General features: G+C 38.4%; 1 protein-coding gene across 3 annotated transcripts in view; it reads left to right on the top strand.

Moving 5' to 3' along the window:
* Window positions 1-20,797, top strand: part of CSMD1 (CUB and Sushi multiple domains 1) — a 2,064,385-nt gene that overhangs the window by 1,412,211 nt on the left and 631,377 nt on the right. For all 3 annotated transcript variants that reach the window (XM_054657204.2, XM_016960221.4, XM_054657205.2), the window contains 2 exons: window positions 2,920-3,044; window positions 14,108-14,229. In XM_054657204.2, the coding sequence (XP_054513179.1) occupies window positions 2,920-3,044; window positions 14,108-14,229 (247 nt within the window). The remainder of the gene's footprint in view (window positions 1-2,919; window positions 3,045-14,107; window positions 14,230-20,797) is intronic.

The following is a 20,797-nucleotide window of genomic DNA, read 5'->3' as shown; positions in this document are numbered from 1 at the left end:
TAGTATTTTCCATAATGAGTATGCTAATTTACATATTTTACATTTCTAACAACAATGTACAAGGGTTCCCTTTTCTCCACATCCTCACCAACGCTTATTATTTTTTGTCTTTTTGATAATAGCCATCTTAACAGGTGTGAGTTGATATCTCACTGTGGTTTTAATTTGCATTTCCCTGATGATTAGTGACTCGGAGCACCTTTCCATATACCTGTTGGTCGTTTTTATGTCTTCTTTAAAGAAATGTCTATCCAGGTCCTTTGCCCATATTTTACATGGGTGATTTGTTTTCTTGTGATTCCCTTGTTTGAGTTCTTTGTATTTGTGGATATGACCTCATTACCAGGTATTTTGTTCTCCAGCATTTTCTCCCATTCTGTAGGGTGTCTCTTCACTCTGTTGGTTGTTTCCTTTACTGTGCGTAAGGGTTTTAGTTTGATGTCATCTCGTTTGACTATTTTTACCTGTGTTGTCTGCGCTTTGGGGGTTTAGGCTTATTGATTGTTTTTCTCAAAACAGAATACAATTTGCTACTGATACGTAAAGGAATATTGGTTAGATGTAGGAAAAAATGCATGAAAAAGATAGAGGTGTTATAGGAGCAGAGAGCCCTCCATGACTAAGGATGGATGTGCTGCAGTCGTTGAAATATGGTGCTTGCTAAGGTGAAGCAATGCTCCCCCCATCCCTCCCTTTCTGTTTGAACTCCCCTGGAATATTACACTGAATATCAGTGCCTCAGGTTAAGGGGATCATTGAAGAAGTGGCCACACTCAAATTCCAACTCTTCCTACCCGAGGACTCTCATGTCATTTTATTTATTTTCTTCATGGTGCTTTATGACACTTTTTTGTTTTCTTTATGTTTGGTTTGGTTATTTTTTTCTTTCTTAACTATTATGTTTTCTATATGAGATTGTGGCTTTGTGCTCTTCACTTCTGCCGCTTTGGTACTTAGAGTGTGACACATAGCAGATGTTCAATGACAATATATTGGAAGAATGATGAAAACTATGGATATTAAAATGTAGGTAAATAGAAAGAACTGGAGATTGATACCTGGAATCGAAAACACAAAGATATAACAATTTTTTTAAAAAAATTTCTTAAATAAGGTTTAAACACAGATCAATGATCAAAAACTATGGCGGCAGAATATGTCTACAATTACAGATATCTTAAATAACTGTGATGGCTAGCAATGAAAATGGGAATCACAACTGGGTTTTGTTTTTTTGTATTTTTCACATTTAAAATTAGTATGTATTATGTTCTTATGATGCCGGGTTTCTCAAAATTAGTTCCATAGAACTCTAGTTGTCCTAGATTCCTGGTGAAAAAAAGAACTTCCTAGACAGATAAATCTGGAAAAGTCTACATCTTTTGAATTATCTTCATTATTTTCTTAAATAAGCTTTTGTATATTAAGTTTTATTAAGATGAGACGCCCCTTTAGAAAAGAAAGGTGTTTAATTTTGTTTACCTAGAATTTTCCCAGTTGCTTTGACTCTGATTTGATGGCTGTTGCAGACATCCATGGCAATCCCCGGAGAGTGTTACATAGATGCCGTGGGGGATGCTGGTGCAATGTTACTTGAATGATATTCACTCTGATATTATAGATATGGATTTTTTTTCCACTAAGCAATAAAGAAAAGCATCTATTTATGTTTCCCCTATCTTGTCGTTATGATTAACTTCATCCATCCACACTGACAACTGTGCTTCTTTTCCTTCAAATCTCCTTATTTCAATTCTGTTTCCTCAACATCAACCAGTGGTTTCTCAAGCTAAAAACATGAGTAGAATTTCCTCTTGTAACAGTGCGCTTGTCAGAGAGTTAAATAAGGCTACATTTAATTCAATGCCAGAAGCCAGGCTCAGAAGAAGTAACTGGGTGGTGTTCAAACCTGATCTCTGCCTCTCACACTTTTGAATGCAGCTGTCCAGTTGGTGTTCTGTGACAGTGTCTTGTTAATGTTTACAACCGTAGAACTCCATGTTTGCAAATGCAGCTCTGGAGCCAGGGCAGTTTTTTCTCTAAATCCAGGCTGGATGGATTGCTTTCTTCTAAAACACAGGTGGGTGCAGTGGCTCACGCCTGTAATCCTAGCATTTTGGGAGGCTGAGGCAGGTGAATCACTTGAGGTCAGGAGTTCAAGACCAGCCTGGCCAACATGGTGAAACTCTGTCTCTACTAAAAATACAAAAATTAGTCGGGCATAGTTGTGCACATCTGTAGTCCCAGCTACTCAGGAGGCTAAGGCAGGAGAATAGCTTGAACCCCGGAGGCGGAGGTTGCAGTGAGCCAAGGTCGTGCCACTGCACTCCAGCCTGGGTGACAGTGTGAGACTCTGTCTCAAAACAAAACAAACAAACAAACAAACAAAAGAAAAGTAAAATATTCTGTTCCTATAAGAATTTCTGAAATATCACTAGCTTTCTTTTAAATATAATTAACATGTGTGATAGCAAAATACAGTCTTTACTGACATATTTTCTTAACCTAGACTTTTTTACTTCTTGTTTTTGTAAAATATTTATTCATGATGAATGACATCCAACTTCATCTTGTTTTCAGGGTACAAAATTTCTTCACATTTATTTTCTTATTAAAGCCACACTATTCAGTGAAGTCATTTTTGCTAATTTTTTCTATCTTAGTCATGACAAGTTAAGGTTCATGTGTTTGTTTAGTTCTGAAGGTGGCACAACAGGAATCTGAACCCAAGTCTTTTGATTTTATAACCTTTGCTAAATCACAGGGTTGCCTCTATACATACTACCTAATGAGTTGCTTGATGTCTTAGGCTGTTTTAACTGAACAAGATCGTAGCAGCCATTTTGCTGATTTTTTTTTTTTTCCTAAAGAAGTCTTCTGTAAATAATTTGGGTTTTTTTTTCTTTTTTATCGGCTTAGGGTTGGTGCAAATGTACAGTTTTCTTGTGAGGACAATTACGTGCTCCAGGGATCTAAAAGCATCACCTGTCAGAGAGTTACAGAGACGCTCGCTGCTTGGAGTGACCACAGGCCCATCTGCCGAGGTAAGGCACCTGCGGTGGGTAAAGCCTGGATTATCTCTTTCTTTAGGGTTGGCATTTTTATGAATATACAATTTAAGCATGAAGCATTGTCTATGGGCAGAGTAGAATTCGATAGTAATGTATGTTTTCATAGTGATGTGGGTAATAACAGAAACCTTTCCTTGGAATTTGTTGAGAGGCTAACATTTCCAAGAATATTTTTGTGTTTTACATTTGAGGATAGATGTGAGCAAATCCACACATACTGAGTAGAACTTGGTATCTATCAATACACACAAACAGTGTGCATGTGTGTGAATATATGTCCCACAGCTGGACCTGTCGGAAAGGTTTCTGTGCATCCCGCAAACCTAAAAATGTTCACTTTCCTATTGCAGTGAGGTTGAATTTTTTAGGTATTAATTATGTGAGTAATAAAAGGAATTGTTAGCCTGATTGCAAATCATCATTTTATTAATAAATGATCTTTAATCTCTAACATAGTTAGCAGAGTAAAATATTCATCATTATTATCATCATCATTTTCTAATAAAACATACGAAGTCAGCAAAGGTTAAATTACTTATTTTTTACTGCTATGAAGTATACACAAATTCTTACCAGAATTACAGAAATCATATTGAAAACAGCAGAAAATTATTTTGGTTGTTTTAAAATGAAAATAATAATAAAATTAAAGAAACGCTGGGTTTGGAGGTTTTGTTTTTGAATTTTGGCCATAAAATGATTTATGTAAACTGGTAGTTTTGGGAGAAAAAGCCCTAGTTTGACTAAAAAGGAAAGCTTCATATGTAAGAATACCTTATCTTTCCATACAGTCTTTTCACGTGAATGGACTTATACATTTTAAACTTTTAAGCATTTTAGTTATTAAAAAAGGTACAACAAGCATAGTGTCATTGCAGCCTGTGAAAATAACTAGTTACCAAACACGTCACTATCGTCATCTAAGCTAAGAATACTCTTTGGCCCCATTTACTGTATTGTACCTGGTCCCTGTAACCACTAGGGGTCAGTCACATGCAGGGCATACAGCTTTGCAGGACCCGCCCCACAGGAAGAGGAGGGAGGGTGTATGGCCCAGCTGACAGCGAGTTGTCACCTCTTAAACGGATGCCCTTCAGGAGAGTCAGCAATCTCTGGTCAAGGAAATGCACATGGCTGTCCCCTTCTTTTTGTCACTAGACTACTTTGATTGTGCATTTTTCAATTCTAACATAAGACCCTTAAGCACTTCAAAGAGCTGTACTAAAATTCATGTTCCCACTAGGGCTGGTGATGCACAAGCCTCCCAATTTACAGGAGGAACGAGTCACATGGATTATTTTTCCTTTGGGGAATAAAAAATCCTTCAATAGTTTTCTTGCTCTTATATCCGGGAAATAGGCTTCATTATTTTTAAAGTTTACTTTAGACAAATAGTAAATGTGCATTTTTTTAAATGTTACTTTTAAATCAATATTTTAGAGTAACTTAAATATTTGCCTTTATATAATGTGATTTTATATGTTTACCTATGACATTGCTTTTCTTGGCCCTGACTCTCATCTTAAACTCAAAGCCCTTTCTCAGTATCCTGTCCCAAAGATATCACACACTCAGAGGTGCTTATCACTTAGGAAACAGCTGCTCCATCCAGCCTGAAGGTGGAGACATGTCTCCCATCCTTCTCAACCCCCCGGCTACTCATGCTTAGAGATAATTAGAAGAGGATTCTTTGTGGTTTCCTGTTCTCGTCAGTTCAAGTGTCCCACTTGATCATATGTTGGAAGAGAGCACTTTTTTCACAGGGTCTCTCTTGTTTGGTGTGTTTGGTTTAGTTTTCTGGAAAGTTACTAGTAATCGCCAAGACTCTGCCTCTTCCTTTCAACTCCACAGGCAAAGAGTGCCTGGCTTTATCAATCTTCTCTTCTTACTGATGATTCCCTCTTTCTGCTTAAGTTAGATATACCTTGATCATCACTGAATAGTACTTTAGTTCTTATTAGTTCTTATTAAGTTTATTCTAATAAATTTAGTAAGAACTAAAAATGTATTTGAAGTAATAAACTTAATTTTTTTCTGAAATAATAACTTATACTGCTGGAAATAATTCCTAAGGAGGTGGTTTTATAGTGGATGGGTTTTACTAGTGTTGACTCAGTTAGACAAAGGCCATGCTCTCACATATTTTTGAGATGATCTTTTCTCCATCTTGGACTCCTGCTGAGACTTCAGAGGGACAATGCTCCTTATCTATCTAGTTGCATCTGTTGATAAGATGGATAAGAAACCCTCAATTTCTTAAAAAGTATCCTTTCTGGGACGTAATACTTGTGTTCTGACCTTACGGTCACTCTGAGGTTTCAGGGCATGGCTGCGCAGCCACACGCTCTGCCTTTCCTGTCTAGAATGCTTATGCAGCTGTAGCTTCCAAATTTCAGCCTGTTTTGCCATCTGCAGAGGCTGAGAAGTTTCAAAATCACCCAGCCCTGATTCCTGTTTGTTTGATAGTCCTCCCCTCTATTTATGTCTTTCCTATCATGTTTTAGTATCAGCAGCAAGAAGAAATCAAGTGGCTTCTTGGACACATGGCCTGGAGCTCTCCTTAGCTGTCCATCTGTGTTTGTCGCTGAACACCCTGCTTCCTACCTAATCACAGAACCACTTCCGCTAAGCTTCTGCCACCTCTTTCGGTTTCCAGGAATGTCTCTCGCTCTTTCCAAGTCCCATCAAGAGTATCGTTACAAGATAGATTTCTACTAGCAGTCTATTCGAGGCTCCTGAGGCCTTCTCTATGACACTCCCCAAAACCTTGCAGCTCTGACCCACTACCCAGTTCCAAAGCTGTGCCCACGTTTGCTTCAGCAACACCTCATGTCCAAGCTGTTGACTCTGTGAGTAAAAATTCAAGCAGAGAAGCAAATCCACTAGGATGGAGACAAATGTGTGGGCTTAGATCAGGGAACTGGCTCACATGATTGGTAGGGCTGGCATTATATCTGAATTCCGAAAGACAGGCTGTTAGGAAGGAAAGATAGGGATCACGCCAGGCTCCCCAGCAAGAGGTCAAAGCTGCTGTCCACAGGCAGGAGTCTCTCTGTAAGGGAAATTCTAAGCCCTCTTTGAAGACTTCCCAATTGATTATGTAAAGGCCAGACAAAATAATCTCCTTAACTTACAGTCAGTTGATAAGGTAGTTTAATTATGCCTCCAAAATCCCTTCACAGGAGCACCTAAGTTAGTGTTGGATTGAGTAACTGGGAAAGGTATATGTTTATTTCTCAAACTATGTATGTGATTTTGAAGTATTTAGTAGATAGACTAAAAAGGGAAAGAGAAACAGGTGAATTTAATTGTAATAACATTTTATTTAACTCAAATACTCCCAAATAGTATCATGCTAACATATAGTTAATACAAATATGATAATGAGATATTTTATATATTTTCTTTTTTTTCATACTGTGTTTTGGAAATCCAGTGTGCATTTTCTACTTAGAGCATAGCTCATCTCAGACCAGCTGCGTTTCATTTTCTCAGTAGCCACGTGTGGCTAGCAGTTGCCACATATGACAGCGCAAGTTTAGACATTTACAGTCATGATTTTCTTCCTCACTATGAAAAGCCATCAACACCCTTGTAGTTGTGAAGAGAAGAAATGAGCCCAGTGAGTTGTGCCCCACTTCCTGGCTGGCATCCCTCTGTAGAACACTCTTTCTTCAATTAAAATACGTAAGTTCCTCAGGTTGGCAACTTTTAGGAACCCTGAGTATGTCACCATTCCCTTTTTTAAGTAGCGTCTCAATTTGCTTCCAATAATGGATTCATCCATTAGAGAAGAGGTGAAAAACATTTATAAAAATGGAGCTTTTATAACTTTCTATAAAGAGATAACGTTATATATCTACAGTGTCCAGGAAAATGGATAAATGCTACCTAAAACAGACTACAGGGAGTCGTTATTTGCTGTTGACAGGTTCGGTACAGCAAGGACCGTTTTCCAAGTTCATTTGTCACTCTGCCATTACCACAAAAAATAGTATTAGAAAAGACAGCATTGGCCGGCACGGTGGCTCACGCCTGTAATCCCAGCCCTTTGGGAGACCAAGGCAGGCAGATGACCTGAGGTCAGGAGTTCAAGACCAACCGGGCCAACATAGTAAAACTCTGTCTCTACAGAGTTAGCTAGACATGCTGGTGCATGCCTGTAATCCCAGCTACTCGGGAGGCTGAGGCAGGAGAATCACTTGAACCTCGAAGGTGGAGGTTGCAGTAAGCAGAGATCGTGCCACTATACTCCAGCCTGGGTGACAAGAGCAAAACTTCATCTCAAAAAGAAAAAAGGAAAGAAAAAAGACAGCATCATAGTTTTGAATTTTCCTGATTCATTCTTAGCCTCTAAAGGTGGCCTGATAATGATCGTTTCTGCCACATATTCTCAACTCTACCATCTATCAAATGCAATAAAATGCCCCTGGTCTGAACATCAGGTCCATTCTGAGCATAAAGGTATTCCAGCGAGGTGCATTCAGGAAGGACTGACTCTCAAGGTTCCTATTTTCATGAAGGGTCTCTAACTCTGAAGTAATGGTCATGCCTTCTCTGGAGCAGGAATATCTGATGGAAGCATTCGATAAATTGCAGTGAGTCAGAAGTGATCCTTCCATCTGGAGGCTGGTGTGGTTAGCCAATGCTTACATTAGCTAATTAGGTCTGAGAACGGGGGCAACATTACCTTTTCTTCCTGTTACCAAACAGATGAATGGTTGTCATAGCTCAGTAATTATACAAGTGATTTTGTTTGAAATTATGCTTACTTCATTTAGGAATATGAAAACAACCATTATGATTTTTTGCAGGGTAAAACATTACGAGCTGTTTAAAACTGTATGAGTATCTTTAACTGGCAGTAGATTTTTAAAATAAGCAAACAAAATGGAGAGAAGAGTATATCGTTCTATTTTTTTAAGTAAAATGTTCAGGCTGGTACTTCATTCCATCAGTCTTTAGGGGCGATTTATGTAGAGAACTTCTTTAATGCTAATGCACTTTGATCTGTAGAGTTAATATTTTGAGTTGCTCCCTGAGATGAAAAGCCCTCTAAGAGAAATAAAGTATTATTGGCAGTTGTAACTGTGGTTACCTGGAAGCTAATTGGAGCCAGGCAGACTCAGGGAATAAAGTTATTATTGCCTTGGAATTTCAGAAGAGGTTAGCTAAAAATTATTCTTAATTTGTGAACTCATCATTTACCAAAAACTTTTACAGCTTTTTCTTTTCCATTTGTGTTTTCTGCCCTTGTAGAAATGACCTTTTAAAGAGTAATAAGAAGATCATTTATCCCGAAAGATGACTCTTCTTTATACCAGGTTATAGATCCAGTATCAGTGTCAGGATAATATTTTGTGTATTTGATCAGGTAGCCACTGTCTCAGAGATTTAGACAGAAAAACACACGGTTAATTTTTAATTCCTGTGAATTTGGAGAAATTTCTGATGCTGTTTCCTGACTCCTGAAGCTTTATACTTTTTACCTGAAGGTCACCTGGGAGAAAATATATTTTTCTTCTTATTATTTTTACTAAGTTATTGGCAATAATATAGTTTTTTATCTTATACTACTCTCATACTCTATTGACATCAAATAACCTGAAAGCTAACCTTAAGTTGGTGCTATTTACATTCCTAGAGCATGCCAGGGGTGTTTCTCTCCTAGGATTCTTGCATTTGGTTTCCCCTCTCTGGAGTATCCCCCTCCCCCCAGGTATCCCTGTGACTGTCCATTTATGCCGTTCATCAAATGCCATCTGAACCCACGTCCTTCCAAAACCACTTCTTACAGAGCAGGCCTTTTCCCTCACTTTACAAATCTTTTATCTGCCTTTCTTCAAAGCTATTTTCTCCTTCTGACATTATATGTCCATATGTTTGTTAATTTCCTGCTGAAGGCAAGAAACTTAGTTTTCTTCTCTCTCCGCCATACCCTCAGTGTTCAACTCATCATGAGCACTGCATGTATACTTTTTTCTTTCTTTTAATTTTTTTTTTTTCTTTTTGAGACAGAGTCTCCCTCTGTCACACAGGCTGTAGTACAGTGGTGCTATCTTGGCTCACTGCAACTTCCACCTCCCTGGCTCAAGGGATTCTTCTGCCTCAGCCTCCTGAGTAGCTGGGATTACAGTCACCTGCCACCACACCCAGCTAATTTTTGTATGTTTCGTAGGACAGGGTTTCACCATGTTGGCCATGCTGGTCTCAAACTCCTGACCTCAGGTAATCCACCCGCCTCAGCCTCCCAAAATGCTGGAATTACAGGCGTGAGCCACCACACTGGCTGTGCTGTGATATGTCAGGCCATGTAGTAAATGCTTTATTGTCTTCTTTTATTCAATCCTTAGAGCAATCATAAGTGGAGTTATGATTATTCTAATTGAATAAGCTGAGTGGCTTAAAATTAAATAAGTTAAGATGAGACAGCTACTGACTACCTAAGCCAGGCCTGGAACCAGGTGTGTTGAAGGAAAGGAAGTTCTTAGCCTCTGTGATGTATTATCTTCATTATGGTTCACAATCTGGACATAAAATTTGTGCTTGATAAAAATATTTTCTCCTAAAAACATATGAGAAATAGGCTATCCAATGTAATTATAAATTTGCTTTAAAAAAAGCTTCTAATGCGACTCCTGAAATCCCAGTAATTTAAATTTAATCAGAATGTTTCTTCTTTCAAGTAATTTGATTGAGTAGTTACTATAGAACAATAAGATTTCCTGGAACTGCATTTAAATAAACAGATAAGTTATTACTTTATATTAAGTAAGATAAATTGCATGAAACAAACCTATTTTATACTTAATAAATATTCATTGATGCAGTGGATAAATGTCAAAATGGTATGCATTGGCATCCAAAATTGGTTAGTTTTCTTCTCCCTTTCCACTTTCCCTCCTGACGTTTTATATTTTCAATTTATCATTCTGTGAGTTCTAGTTTTACCGGGGAGACAGAAAAGATGTAAGTGAAATTTGAGTTTACAAGTCTGGAAAACTGTCAAGCAAGTAACATCAGGTGTACATTAGGTCGCAGTTATTATCCAAGTACATTTATCTAGCATGTCAGTGAATTTTACTCTCTATTAGATGTTATATTTCCAAGAGGCAAGGCCTTTGCAAGAGTAGAAAGAGGCATTCTACTATAGTTTGTGTAAACGTGCGTCTACAGATATCCACGATGGCAGCTTATGGAGAGAGATATTGTTTTAAAAACTAGCTTGGCACTAGTATACTGTAGTTAGTTAATTATGCTGCTTAATCACATACTTCGTTGACTAATTGAATGCCTGTTTAGCACAGAAGCTAAGGGAAGGAAAGAAGTTTCCCTGCCTCCAGGGATGCTATGAAATTGTCCAGTCCCAGTCAGAACACTTTCCCTCGGCTGTCTCCTGTGTGACGAGCTGCCCAATCGGTTCTTTGCATGAAGTGAAAAGGCAGCAGAGTCCATGAGTGAAGAGAGAGGCAGGTGTTAAACCTTCATATGTCTATGTTTCTGAGTCGGAACTTATGGCATCGTTTCGTGACCTCCGAGAACATCGGATAAATTTGTATTCAAATAGAGCCCCCCCCCAATAGGCGACAAAGCAACACAGATATGGTTTTTAGATAAGATAATGGCAGCCATCCGCTTCCTTTGCAAGGGCCTGCGTGCACTGCCGAGATTTTCTCGACATCCATTATTCTTCCTGCCTCGCAGGCTGCTGTGCCCTTCCCGTCTAACTAGAGGATTTCTAAGGGAGGACAGCAGACATCCCTAACAGATCATCACCAAAGCTCCCTGACCAAGGACACTCACTCGTTGGATCTACTCAGTACAAAGCTCAGCCCTGGGTCATCTCTTCTTTCTCAGCCTGTCCCATTTTCTTCTCTAACTCTTCTTTTTCTTTTTTCCAAATACCTAATTTTTTAAAGCGTAACATATGGTAGACATGAGAAATTATACCCTTCTGGTGCTGGAAGCTGACGGAGGGGAAGACGTGGGTGTGCTAGATGGAGGACTGTGTGTTGGCTCTTCTCTCTCCACTATGAAATTCAGAGAAATTAATGTAAGCTTTCCTGGCCCAGGTAATAAGGTGAGCTGCAGGACAGCTAGAGGACAACAGACACTCTGTTCACCACCGTGTGGACATCGGCTGGTAGAAGTCACAACAGCTCAAGCCACAGGGTGGTTGTTTCATAAGGGCTCTACACATGCATGGCTGAACTTACAGTAGTTGCCATTTGAAAAACTGAGGGTTATTCTGACTAGTAGAAAGCCCTAGATGAAAGGAAGCAATAACTAAATAAATCATAACGAGCCAAATAGGGGGCACATCATCAGATGGTAAAGAAGCAGATGATTAGGTTGGAGAAGATTTAGAAAGGCAAACATTGAGAAAGTAGCACAAGCTTCCAACAATGTCCTAAGAAGGAGGGTTAGAATTACATAATTACAGTTAGGTTATGTGACTTAAGGCTGTTACACCTATTCAGAAGCTATGCTAATATTTATTGAGGAAACGATCAAATGCTAAAAATTGTTCTAATTGGCAAAGTTAAACAAATGAACAAATCAGACAGAAATCTCTGGTCTTAATATTCCCAATATTCATTTTAGATGACCATTTTGATGGCTTAATAAAAAAATGGACAAAAAATAAACAATTTTTTATTAAAATATGTTGCAAAGACGGACAGAGGTTTCTAAATTAAAAAAAGAAACATGGGTTAATTTGAAAGCTTTTGGTAAAGAATGTCTCTGAAGGAACTGGGCCCATGACTTGCTTTATGTGTAACTTGGTACTTCGTAGGCCTGAAAATGTGGTGACGGGCTGGCTTCCTATGCATATTTTATTAAAAGTTACTTCACAAATAAAATATGATGCATGAGATGCATTTCATGAGATGCTGGTAGCCAATTTTCATAAGCCAAGTGAGGGGCCAGCTTCACAGCAGGCACCTAGGACACAAAGCCATGGGCGGGGCCAGCTTTAGGGATCCTTCGGGCCGGGAACATCTGGGCCAATGACAGGCTGAGCCCACCTTGTCAGTAGGATTGTAACAAATGACTTTCCCCTGCAGATGTTTTTCAGATGTACTTTTTAAAAGCTTGAAATGCAGACTGACAATGCCAATATGGTTACATTGCTTCACAATTAAATCAGCAAATATTTATGAACGCTGCATGATGTTTATAACAGCTGTTAATTATGAAGTGTTAAAAAGTAGGAAAATGCAACATAAAGGTATTACAACTCAGAGTTTATTATCACTTTTTTCAAAGGTTTTCTAGTTGGATAATACTAATATTAGAGGGCTTTAAGATTTCACATCTAAAGTTTATGATCCTCTCTGAGAACAGCTCATTAAAACAGACTCATTAGAGAGTGAGATATTAGTGTATAAGAGGGGTCCATGTTTTCATCCAGTCCTTTGTCCAGTGACCTTTAGACCAATGACTCACCTACTGAGTTTCGAAAACCCAGTTATGTTTTACCCATGTTTGCTTTTCATTTGGACAGTAAATGCCAGCATTTTAAAAGCTAATTTTAACACACTTATCAATGTAGAATAGGTCAGTTTTAGCTAATTATTTCCATAGTAAGTAGGAAGCAACTGAACAGTTGTCTCAAATTATCTTGTCCCATTTTCACATGTCTGGGACTACAGCATGGTACACAGTGCTGAGGAGGGACAGGTAAATGCAGAAAGAGGACTGTTCCTAAGGTCAGGGAATGCATAACCATTTAGGAGAGAGAGATCTCAGATGAATACTCACAGTAGATTACAGATTAAAGAAGCATTATGAGGAATAGCCATGATTTGTATTATTATTATTATTATTATTAATTATTTTGACATGCATGGAAGAGAGAAATGTCTGGTTCTTGATGCCCTTTGGAAAACCTGGGTTCAGTGGTTAATTCTTGTCCCCCCACAAACTAGCCCTTGTTAAGTCACAAGTCCTGTTCTGCTGAGTTTTGTAGCTGAGTCTGCTAGAATAATAACTGTCTTGAAGAAAGGGTTAAACCCAAGGAATGAAAAAATAGAGGATGGGCTATGACGAGGATTAATCCTTCCTATGAAACATTTTTATCAGTTTGTGTCATAGGATGTCTTAGGAAAATGAAGCAGAAGTTCTCTTACATTAATTTCTTCTTGTGAAATTAGTTTCTTCTGCTCCTTTCTGAAACCCAGTTTAAATTATGAATGTTAAAACCAGAGTCTATGCTGACATTATATTTCTAAAATATGTGTATTGATTTGAAAAAAAACTCCTTTCATAAACTGGAGGCCAATTAAATTATTTTTATATTCCAGACTAAGTTGTATGTATTGAATTGTGCAATTTCTATGCTTCACTCAGTCTTTCATTTCAACTTTAAGATTTTTTTTTATTTTTAAAGTCACCATTCCTATTTTCTTTCTTTAAACTTGCAATAAATTTTAAGTTCCTACTTGCGTTGTGCTGTAAAGAAATTGGTGTAGTTTATTGTAGAATAGAATCTAAAGCTCGAAAGTGACTTTGGAGATCATCTGCTCCAAAACCCTTTTTTAAAGTTGAAAAGACACAATTTATTGGAGGTCACACAGTGTAAGATGTAGCTGAGATGGTAACTCTGGTTGAATTGCACTCGGCGGTGCCTTTCCCTCTATCTTACTGCAGTCGCACACAATTAGGTGTGTATGGAGACTCTGAACAACGACACCTACGTGAACACTCTGAGTCACACTGGGATTTGAAATGGGCTACTTTGGTATTGACATTGCACATGGGGCTATCATCTGTTAGATACTTTGGTGAGTGGAGAGGCTTTTGGAAAAAATGAAGTGCCCCAGCGTAACACTGCAGATACCAAGCAAAAGTCCTGCCGGCTGAGCAATCCACTTGCTGACTGGAGTCCATGTCCCAGTTGGAGTCCATGCACCATTTTTTTTTTTTTTTACTGTGATTAGATAAGAGCTAACTTGAAATTTCCCATAAATGTTATGTCTTTACCAAACTGACACAATGTTGTAGAAAATAACGTCGTTTCTATGTGTTTTCAGCGAGAACATGTGGATCCAATCTGCGTGGGCCCAGCGGCGTCATTACCTCCCCTAATTATCCGGTTCAGTATGAAGATAATGCACACTGTGTGTGGGTCATCACCACCACCGACCCGGACAAGGTAAGGCTCCGCCTCCAACCCCTGTGGTTAATGCACACCGCACTCTTATAGGATCTATTGTTGAAGCAAACAGCCCAGCAAATGCTATCCGTGCTTACACTTTACTGTTTGAATTTAAAAGTTCCAGCTGCATCCTGTGTCTAGATGCCACATTCATTGCAGAGCAGTCTGAGATTCAGATGCAAAGTGAGTATTCTCACTGTGGTGCCATTTAGTGCTTCTGGAGAGAAAGTCTACATTCCTCCTTTATGTATCATAGTGCTTTCTCTTATGTCTTTTTCAACTCAGGTCTCACACACTATATTACAAGCTTTCTTAAATACCACAGTATTTATGCATAGTATGACTAAGTGTTAGAAATGCTCCTACTATACTCAGACACAAAAATACTGTCTTTGGGCCGGGCTCAGTAGCTCAAGCCTGTAATGCCAGCACTTTGGGAGGCCAAAGTGGGTGGATCACTTGAGGTCAGGAGTTCTAAAACCAGTCTGGCCAACATGGTGAAACCCCATCTCTACTAAAAAATACGAACAAAAATTAGCTGGGCTTGGTGGCAGGCACCTGTCATCCCAGCTATTCGAGAGGCTGAGGCCCAGGAATCGCTTGAACCCAGGAGGCAGAGCTTGAAGTGGGCCAAGATCGTGCCACTGCACTCCAGCCTGGGCGACAGAGCAAGACTCCATATCAAGAAAAGATAAAAAACAATTCTGTCTTTTGAATTGTTTTCTACAGTTCATGTGTTTCTTCTCATAAGCTATATACGTTTTTCAAGAATTAAACATCTGAGCGTGTTTTCCTCTTTCTTACTTTGTGTAAAATATATATTTCCTCCAGGGTAGTAATAGAGGGTAATACTGTTATTTCTCTGTAAGTTTGCATACATAGTTTGCAATTATGTTACTACATTTTAAATCTTAGGATAGATATCATACTCATAATCATGTTTCATTGGCTATCAAATGAATTCTTTTAACTCCTTTTAAGTTCAATATAGATGCTTGCCAGTAGGAAGAAAAAACAAGGTAGACATCTTCATATTGATTTCACTTAAAAAAAAACTGTCAGGAAACTATTATAGGTATGGATTTCACTTAAATTATGTAATATTAAAATAATTATATTTATAGTAATATTAAATTTACTGAACCCCACTATTTACCAATTATTGAGTTATTACCAACAGTTCTGTGTCTAAGTGATCATCTCTTCATTTTTACATTTTGTTAAAATATCCATCTTATTTATATAGTTTCCTCTCAAAGCTGTTGGGTTGCCAGTTCTAAAAGAGAAATGTTCTGATTTTAGATTCTGTAAAGTGTTCATCACAGATGCCTTTGGTTTTGGTTGGCTTATTTTAGTTCTAAAATCTCAGTTATAATTTATGTAAAAATTCAAGCTTTAATGAGCAGAGCTGGGTAAAACTCCAGGGCGTTGCAGGCTTTCTGAAACACTGAGGAATTTCTGGGCTGTCTTTGCTGTGACAAAAGTCTCCAAGTTTGATTCTGGTATTTCTCAGTATGCTAGAGCCGTGTTGTACCCTGGGACATCGACTATAGTGGTACAAACCTTGTTTTTTCTATATGCTACTCAATGGTTTGTTACTCAGTTTTTTACCAAGAAGCTATTGTTTTTCAGTACTTGCAATCATCACTTTAAGAACCAGCTCTGCCACTTAGTAGTTGCATGAATTTGGGCAAAGAGATATAGTAATAGCATTTACCTTAGAGAAGAGTTGTGAAAAACAGATAAATCCACATGTTGCATAAGTAAATGTAATATCATTATCTATTATAAGCTGCTAATACTGGTAGTGTAACAGAAACAAGCATAAGATAAATAGAAAAAAAACACTTATTAACAACTTGTTAACTATTTACTAAGCCATCTCATTAATTTGTCTAACAAAAGAGTTTTATTTCAATTTGAATTAAAATTATATAGTATATAACTAGTTTATTGATAATTACATTTACTAATTTCTGCATTTACACACTTTTAAATAATTAGAATATTCTGTTTGGTCTCCAGAAAATCATATGATATTGAGAATTTAGAAAAGTTCTGAAGGTTAGATAGTAGAACTTTACAGAGGAAATAGCTGAACAATTGAGTTTGTTTTGGGGCTTTATTAGGTGTTGACTTAAGAGTAAATAGATTACATGCATTTCCATAGGGGCTCAAATAAAAGCAAATATTTTATATTAAAGGGATTGAGATGTGATCAAGACCAGAAGTATCCCATTGCGACATTTTCAAAATACAGAATTATGTTACTTCTGCAATTTGAGAGGCAGAAGGAACTCTTCTTGAATTTTTTTTTAAAGAAAATATAGCTAAAAGGAATTAATTAGATCAAATCAAGGGAATGGTTTAGTTAACCTGTGTATGTTCCAGGTGGTTTTATGAGAATTGCATGAATCTGTCACAAATTTTAAAAGTGTGTGAAAGTGGAGATTACATAAAATGAGAAACGCTGGGGAGGAGAAACGCAGCAATCAGGGGCTCTCCAGGAAGCTCCCTGCGTGTGCTGCCTGTGATGAGGTTGCACCAAGCCCCTCTCCTGCCCACCTCCCTGCTCTTAGCCCGCTTCACAGTGGCAGAGCCTCAGCCCTCCCTCAGCTGCTCCCTGAAGCTCCTGCTTTCTGCCCCAGGCTCTGCCCTCAGAGTTTGCAAAGCCTGCAGGAGTCTTCTCCTCCTTTTGACACAGCCCCACTTGGACTGAGAGGGGGCTCCCACCGCCCTTCCTGGGTGGAGAAGGAGTGCTCAAATGCGCCCCTGTAATGGGTCGGGCGGAAAACTCTGAGGTGAATTCTCACAGCTCTGCAGCCATCCCTAGCAGGATGGAGCCAAATGCCTGCAGGGACACTGACTCAGTATACCACTCACAGGTGGAATTTCTTTCCATCCCCTTCTTTCGCGTCTTTTGAAGTCAAATGAATGGGCTACCGTTTAGCAACGCTGCGCTTTAGGGGGATCCACGAGGAGAGGAACTTGAACACGCAGTAACATCACTTCTTCCTGTAGCCCTTTCGGTGGAGAGGAAGGAAGTACACCCTAACAGGTTTCCAGAAGGAGACGTGAGAGGCAGAGTTTGGAATCTATTACAGTACTTCAGATGAAAGATGATAAGGTCTGAAACAGAGCAGACACCATGGAGTGGTGCAGGGGAAATTACCCCAGACTTGTCTCAGATGGAGACTTAGCAAGACTGGAGACCTTCCAGCACAGGGACGGAGGAACACAAGACCCTCAAGCATGGGGAGGGAGGAACACAGGACCCCCGAGCACGGGGAGCGCAGAACACCGGATTCTCTTGGACCTTACACCCCTGCAGGCTTCCCCCTGCAGCTGCCTCCAGTAGGTGCTGTGGGTGTGGGAAACAGGAGAGAGAGAGATGACGCCGTGGAGGAGAGTCAAACCCGAGGCAGGTGAGCATTCTTGTTTCTGTCGCAGAGGAGTCTTGGTAAATCTCTGCTGTCCTTGAACAGTTACTAACAATGCCTCTACTGCATTCTCAAAATCTTTCCAGTTCAGAACAATATATGTTCTCCGTACCTTTAACCAGGGAACAGACTTCAGGAACCAATTTCTTTATGTAGGAGATGTGTATGGTATTAGGCACAGGGATAGCAAGGTGCCTACTGTCCATCCAAGTCCATGGAACGGGCAGAGGCACATTTAGAATTCACAGGTGTGTTGTTAGCGGAGGAAACCAGAAATTAGGATGACAGCATGCAGAAAGCGGAATATACTCCAAGAAAGCCTTGTTGATGGCATTGTTTTTCTCTCAAAGTCAATTGGAGGTAAATTTTGTCTCAACTGTAGTGAGAATGATCTTCCACCTGTAAGTGCCATTACAGAGTTTTAAAAGACTGAAGTGTTTTGCCCTGGAGTGGAATACCCACAGTTTCCACCGGAAAACGCTGCCACCAAGCTAAATCTTCAAGGGAATTAACATCTTTCCAATACTTTCAAAATTCATTTAAATCCAGATTATACATCAATAATCATAAATATTTTTATTCTATATGAAAGATGTGCCTATAGCACATTTTAGTTTCTATTATTTTCCTACACATACTAGAATAATTGAAATTCTATCTAAAAAGAAGCTTAGAGTTCCTATTGTTTAAACCTTTTACTACTTGACAGAGAGGAACTCAAGATCCAGGAAAGTGAAACTCCTTGTCATCCTATTGCACTGTGAGAACGCTTTATTAGCTTCCTTGCTTTCCACCATAAATAAATGAAAGAACAGGTTATTTTCTACCTCCATAGGGTATTTTTGGCTGTAACTAACAAAAGAGCCAACTAAAAACCGAAAGTTTGGGGGATACCTTATTTTACATAACAAAGGGGCAGAGTCAGGGAGCTTCCAGGTTGTATTCAGTAGCTCCGTGATAGCATTGCAGCTCAGGTGTTTGACATTTTTCCTGCCCCACTCTCCAGAGCGGAGACAATATTTCCCCTCAGTTCTCAAGACGTCTGCAACCACCTGAGGCTTTAGTTCCCGATTTGGTCATGTTTAATGAAATGAGGCATGTTTGGCTAGAGATGGAAGGCATATTTCCTAGAATTTGTCTGCTGAGTTCCTTCATATCCCATTGCGTCAAATGCCTGTGGTCCAATTGCCACGGAGCCAAGGAAAGAAATATCTAGAAGCCAGGAAGAGGAGCCGACGGTTAGTGTATGGTGACCAGTGATATCCATCACATCCAGGCAAGCAAGACACCAAGGAAAGAGGTTGGAATTAACACTAGTATATCTTTTGCATATGATGTGATTCCAGTCACAGTATCTTCCTTTTACTTTAGTTTTATGGCTAACATCCATTAAAACTCATGATGTATGTTCTTTGATTTCTTAAAGTGGACTTTTAAACTTGTCCAAAACATAAAATGACCAGTAATGAATTTAGGCAGCTTGGGTTTATACAATTCTCTTCTCTCCTTTTAGAAGTTTATTTTTTCTCTCTCATCTTTGTGTATACTTACGCAGACATTGTATATATTTTCCTGATTGTGAGGACTTAATAATTAACACATTAAATTTCAGTTATTTTGTGTTATATTGCTTCAGATAATTATTTGCCCTTTGTCATTTATCTCGGAGAAATGTTCAGAGAAGAAACAAGGTATTCCAGGTTGACATACCCGCACAACCAATACTCTTAGCAAAGCACCACTTAGACACCTGAAGGCATCTCAATTAAGCAGAATTACCATCCAAATTAAGCAGCAGCCATTGCCATTAAGTATAATTAGGCTTAATTTGATTCCTTGGGAGACATTCCAAGTAAGTGGGTTTCTCAATTAAGTGCACGTTGATGAAAGTGTATTACGTATTGAACATAAGGGAAAAGAGAAACCGTTACATAAAGATTCCAGGCAATGACTCTTGCCAGAAGCATCAGTGAAGCATTTTGGATGTGAAGAATTTGCACACTTCAGTTTGGGTGTTTGACCTGGTCTGCAAACTTTAAGAAATAAGATAGGACAGAAAAGTAGTTTCCGACGCCAATTCTCTCTTAGTCAATACAAACTTCTCTTTTTTGGAAACATTTAATCCTGTCTTGATTCATACTCTTTCCTAGTCTTATCTCGGCTTTGACTGTTGTATAACCAAGTGCTGCCATGGTCAGTTTATTGCAAGTATTTATGTAAAACTCCTCATGCAAAATAATTACTTGCGGAATCTTAGCATCTCCCTAATAATGCACATCACATGTTATCATGCTATATCATGTCAAAAGGAACACGAAATATCTATCGTTAGAAAATCTAAAACTTTTAGAAGAAACTAGCATCTTCTATTCAGGAAGTTATAAAATGAAAGGTCTCTCAAGAAGATTCCTTTAGTGGAGAGGCAGATTTTTAAACAATTGGAACAGCTCATTCCAGGGTATTCTGGTAGAAAGTCAATGCAAACTAATATTATATGATATGTATAAATATGTTTTATTGTAGACACATTTGACAATCCAGCTATTTTCAGAACTCTTGATGAGTCCTGCAATCAGAATTCTTGAAAAAGTAATATATATTGTGAGACATGTGTTATAGTAATTAAGATAAAATTCTCTCAAAAGTTTATCCCTGGGGTCTTCATTGGAAAGTTTAAATGTATCATGAAGGACCTACCTTCTACTGACTAATTTTATAAAGTTTATCCCCAGGGTCTTCATTGGAAAGATTAAATATATCATGGAAGACCTGTCTTCTACTAACATCATTTATGTATAAATGTATGCATGCATACATATATATATGGGCATATATATATGCATAGATAAACACACACACCTATATATACACATATACAGTATATCAGCTGGAATGAGAGGTGTGTGTTCTAAGTTAAAAATTTCTGTTATATAGCTCTCAAATACATATAAAGATAAATACATAGATATACACACACATTTTAAATACATTCTGTGGTGACATAATTTCAGCTACTGATTCTAATTTGAGCTTCTTGTGCAATACTTTTGTTGCTATTAAAGCTCATTAAAAACTCTTTGAGGATTTAAAAAACTCAAAACGTTAGTACATCTTACTGATTTGTT

Source organism: Pan troglodytes, chromosome 7 (genome assembly GCF_028858775.2).
Source record: "Pan troglodytes isolate AG18354 chromosome 7, NHGRI_mPanTro3-v2.0_pri, whole genome shotgun sequence".
NCBI lineage: Eukaryota > Metazoa > Chordata > Mammalia > Primates > Hominidae > Pan > Pan troglodytes.
The sequence above is the reverse complement of the archived record's forward strand: the minus strand, read 5'-3'. Positions and strand labels throughout refer to the sequence as shown.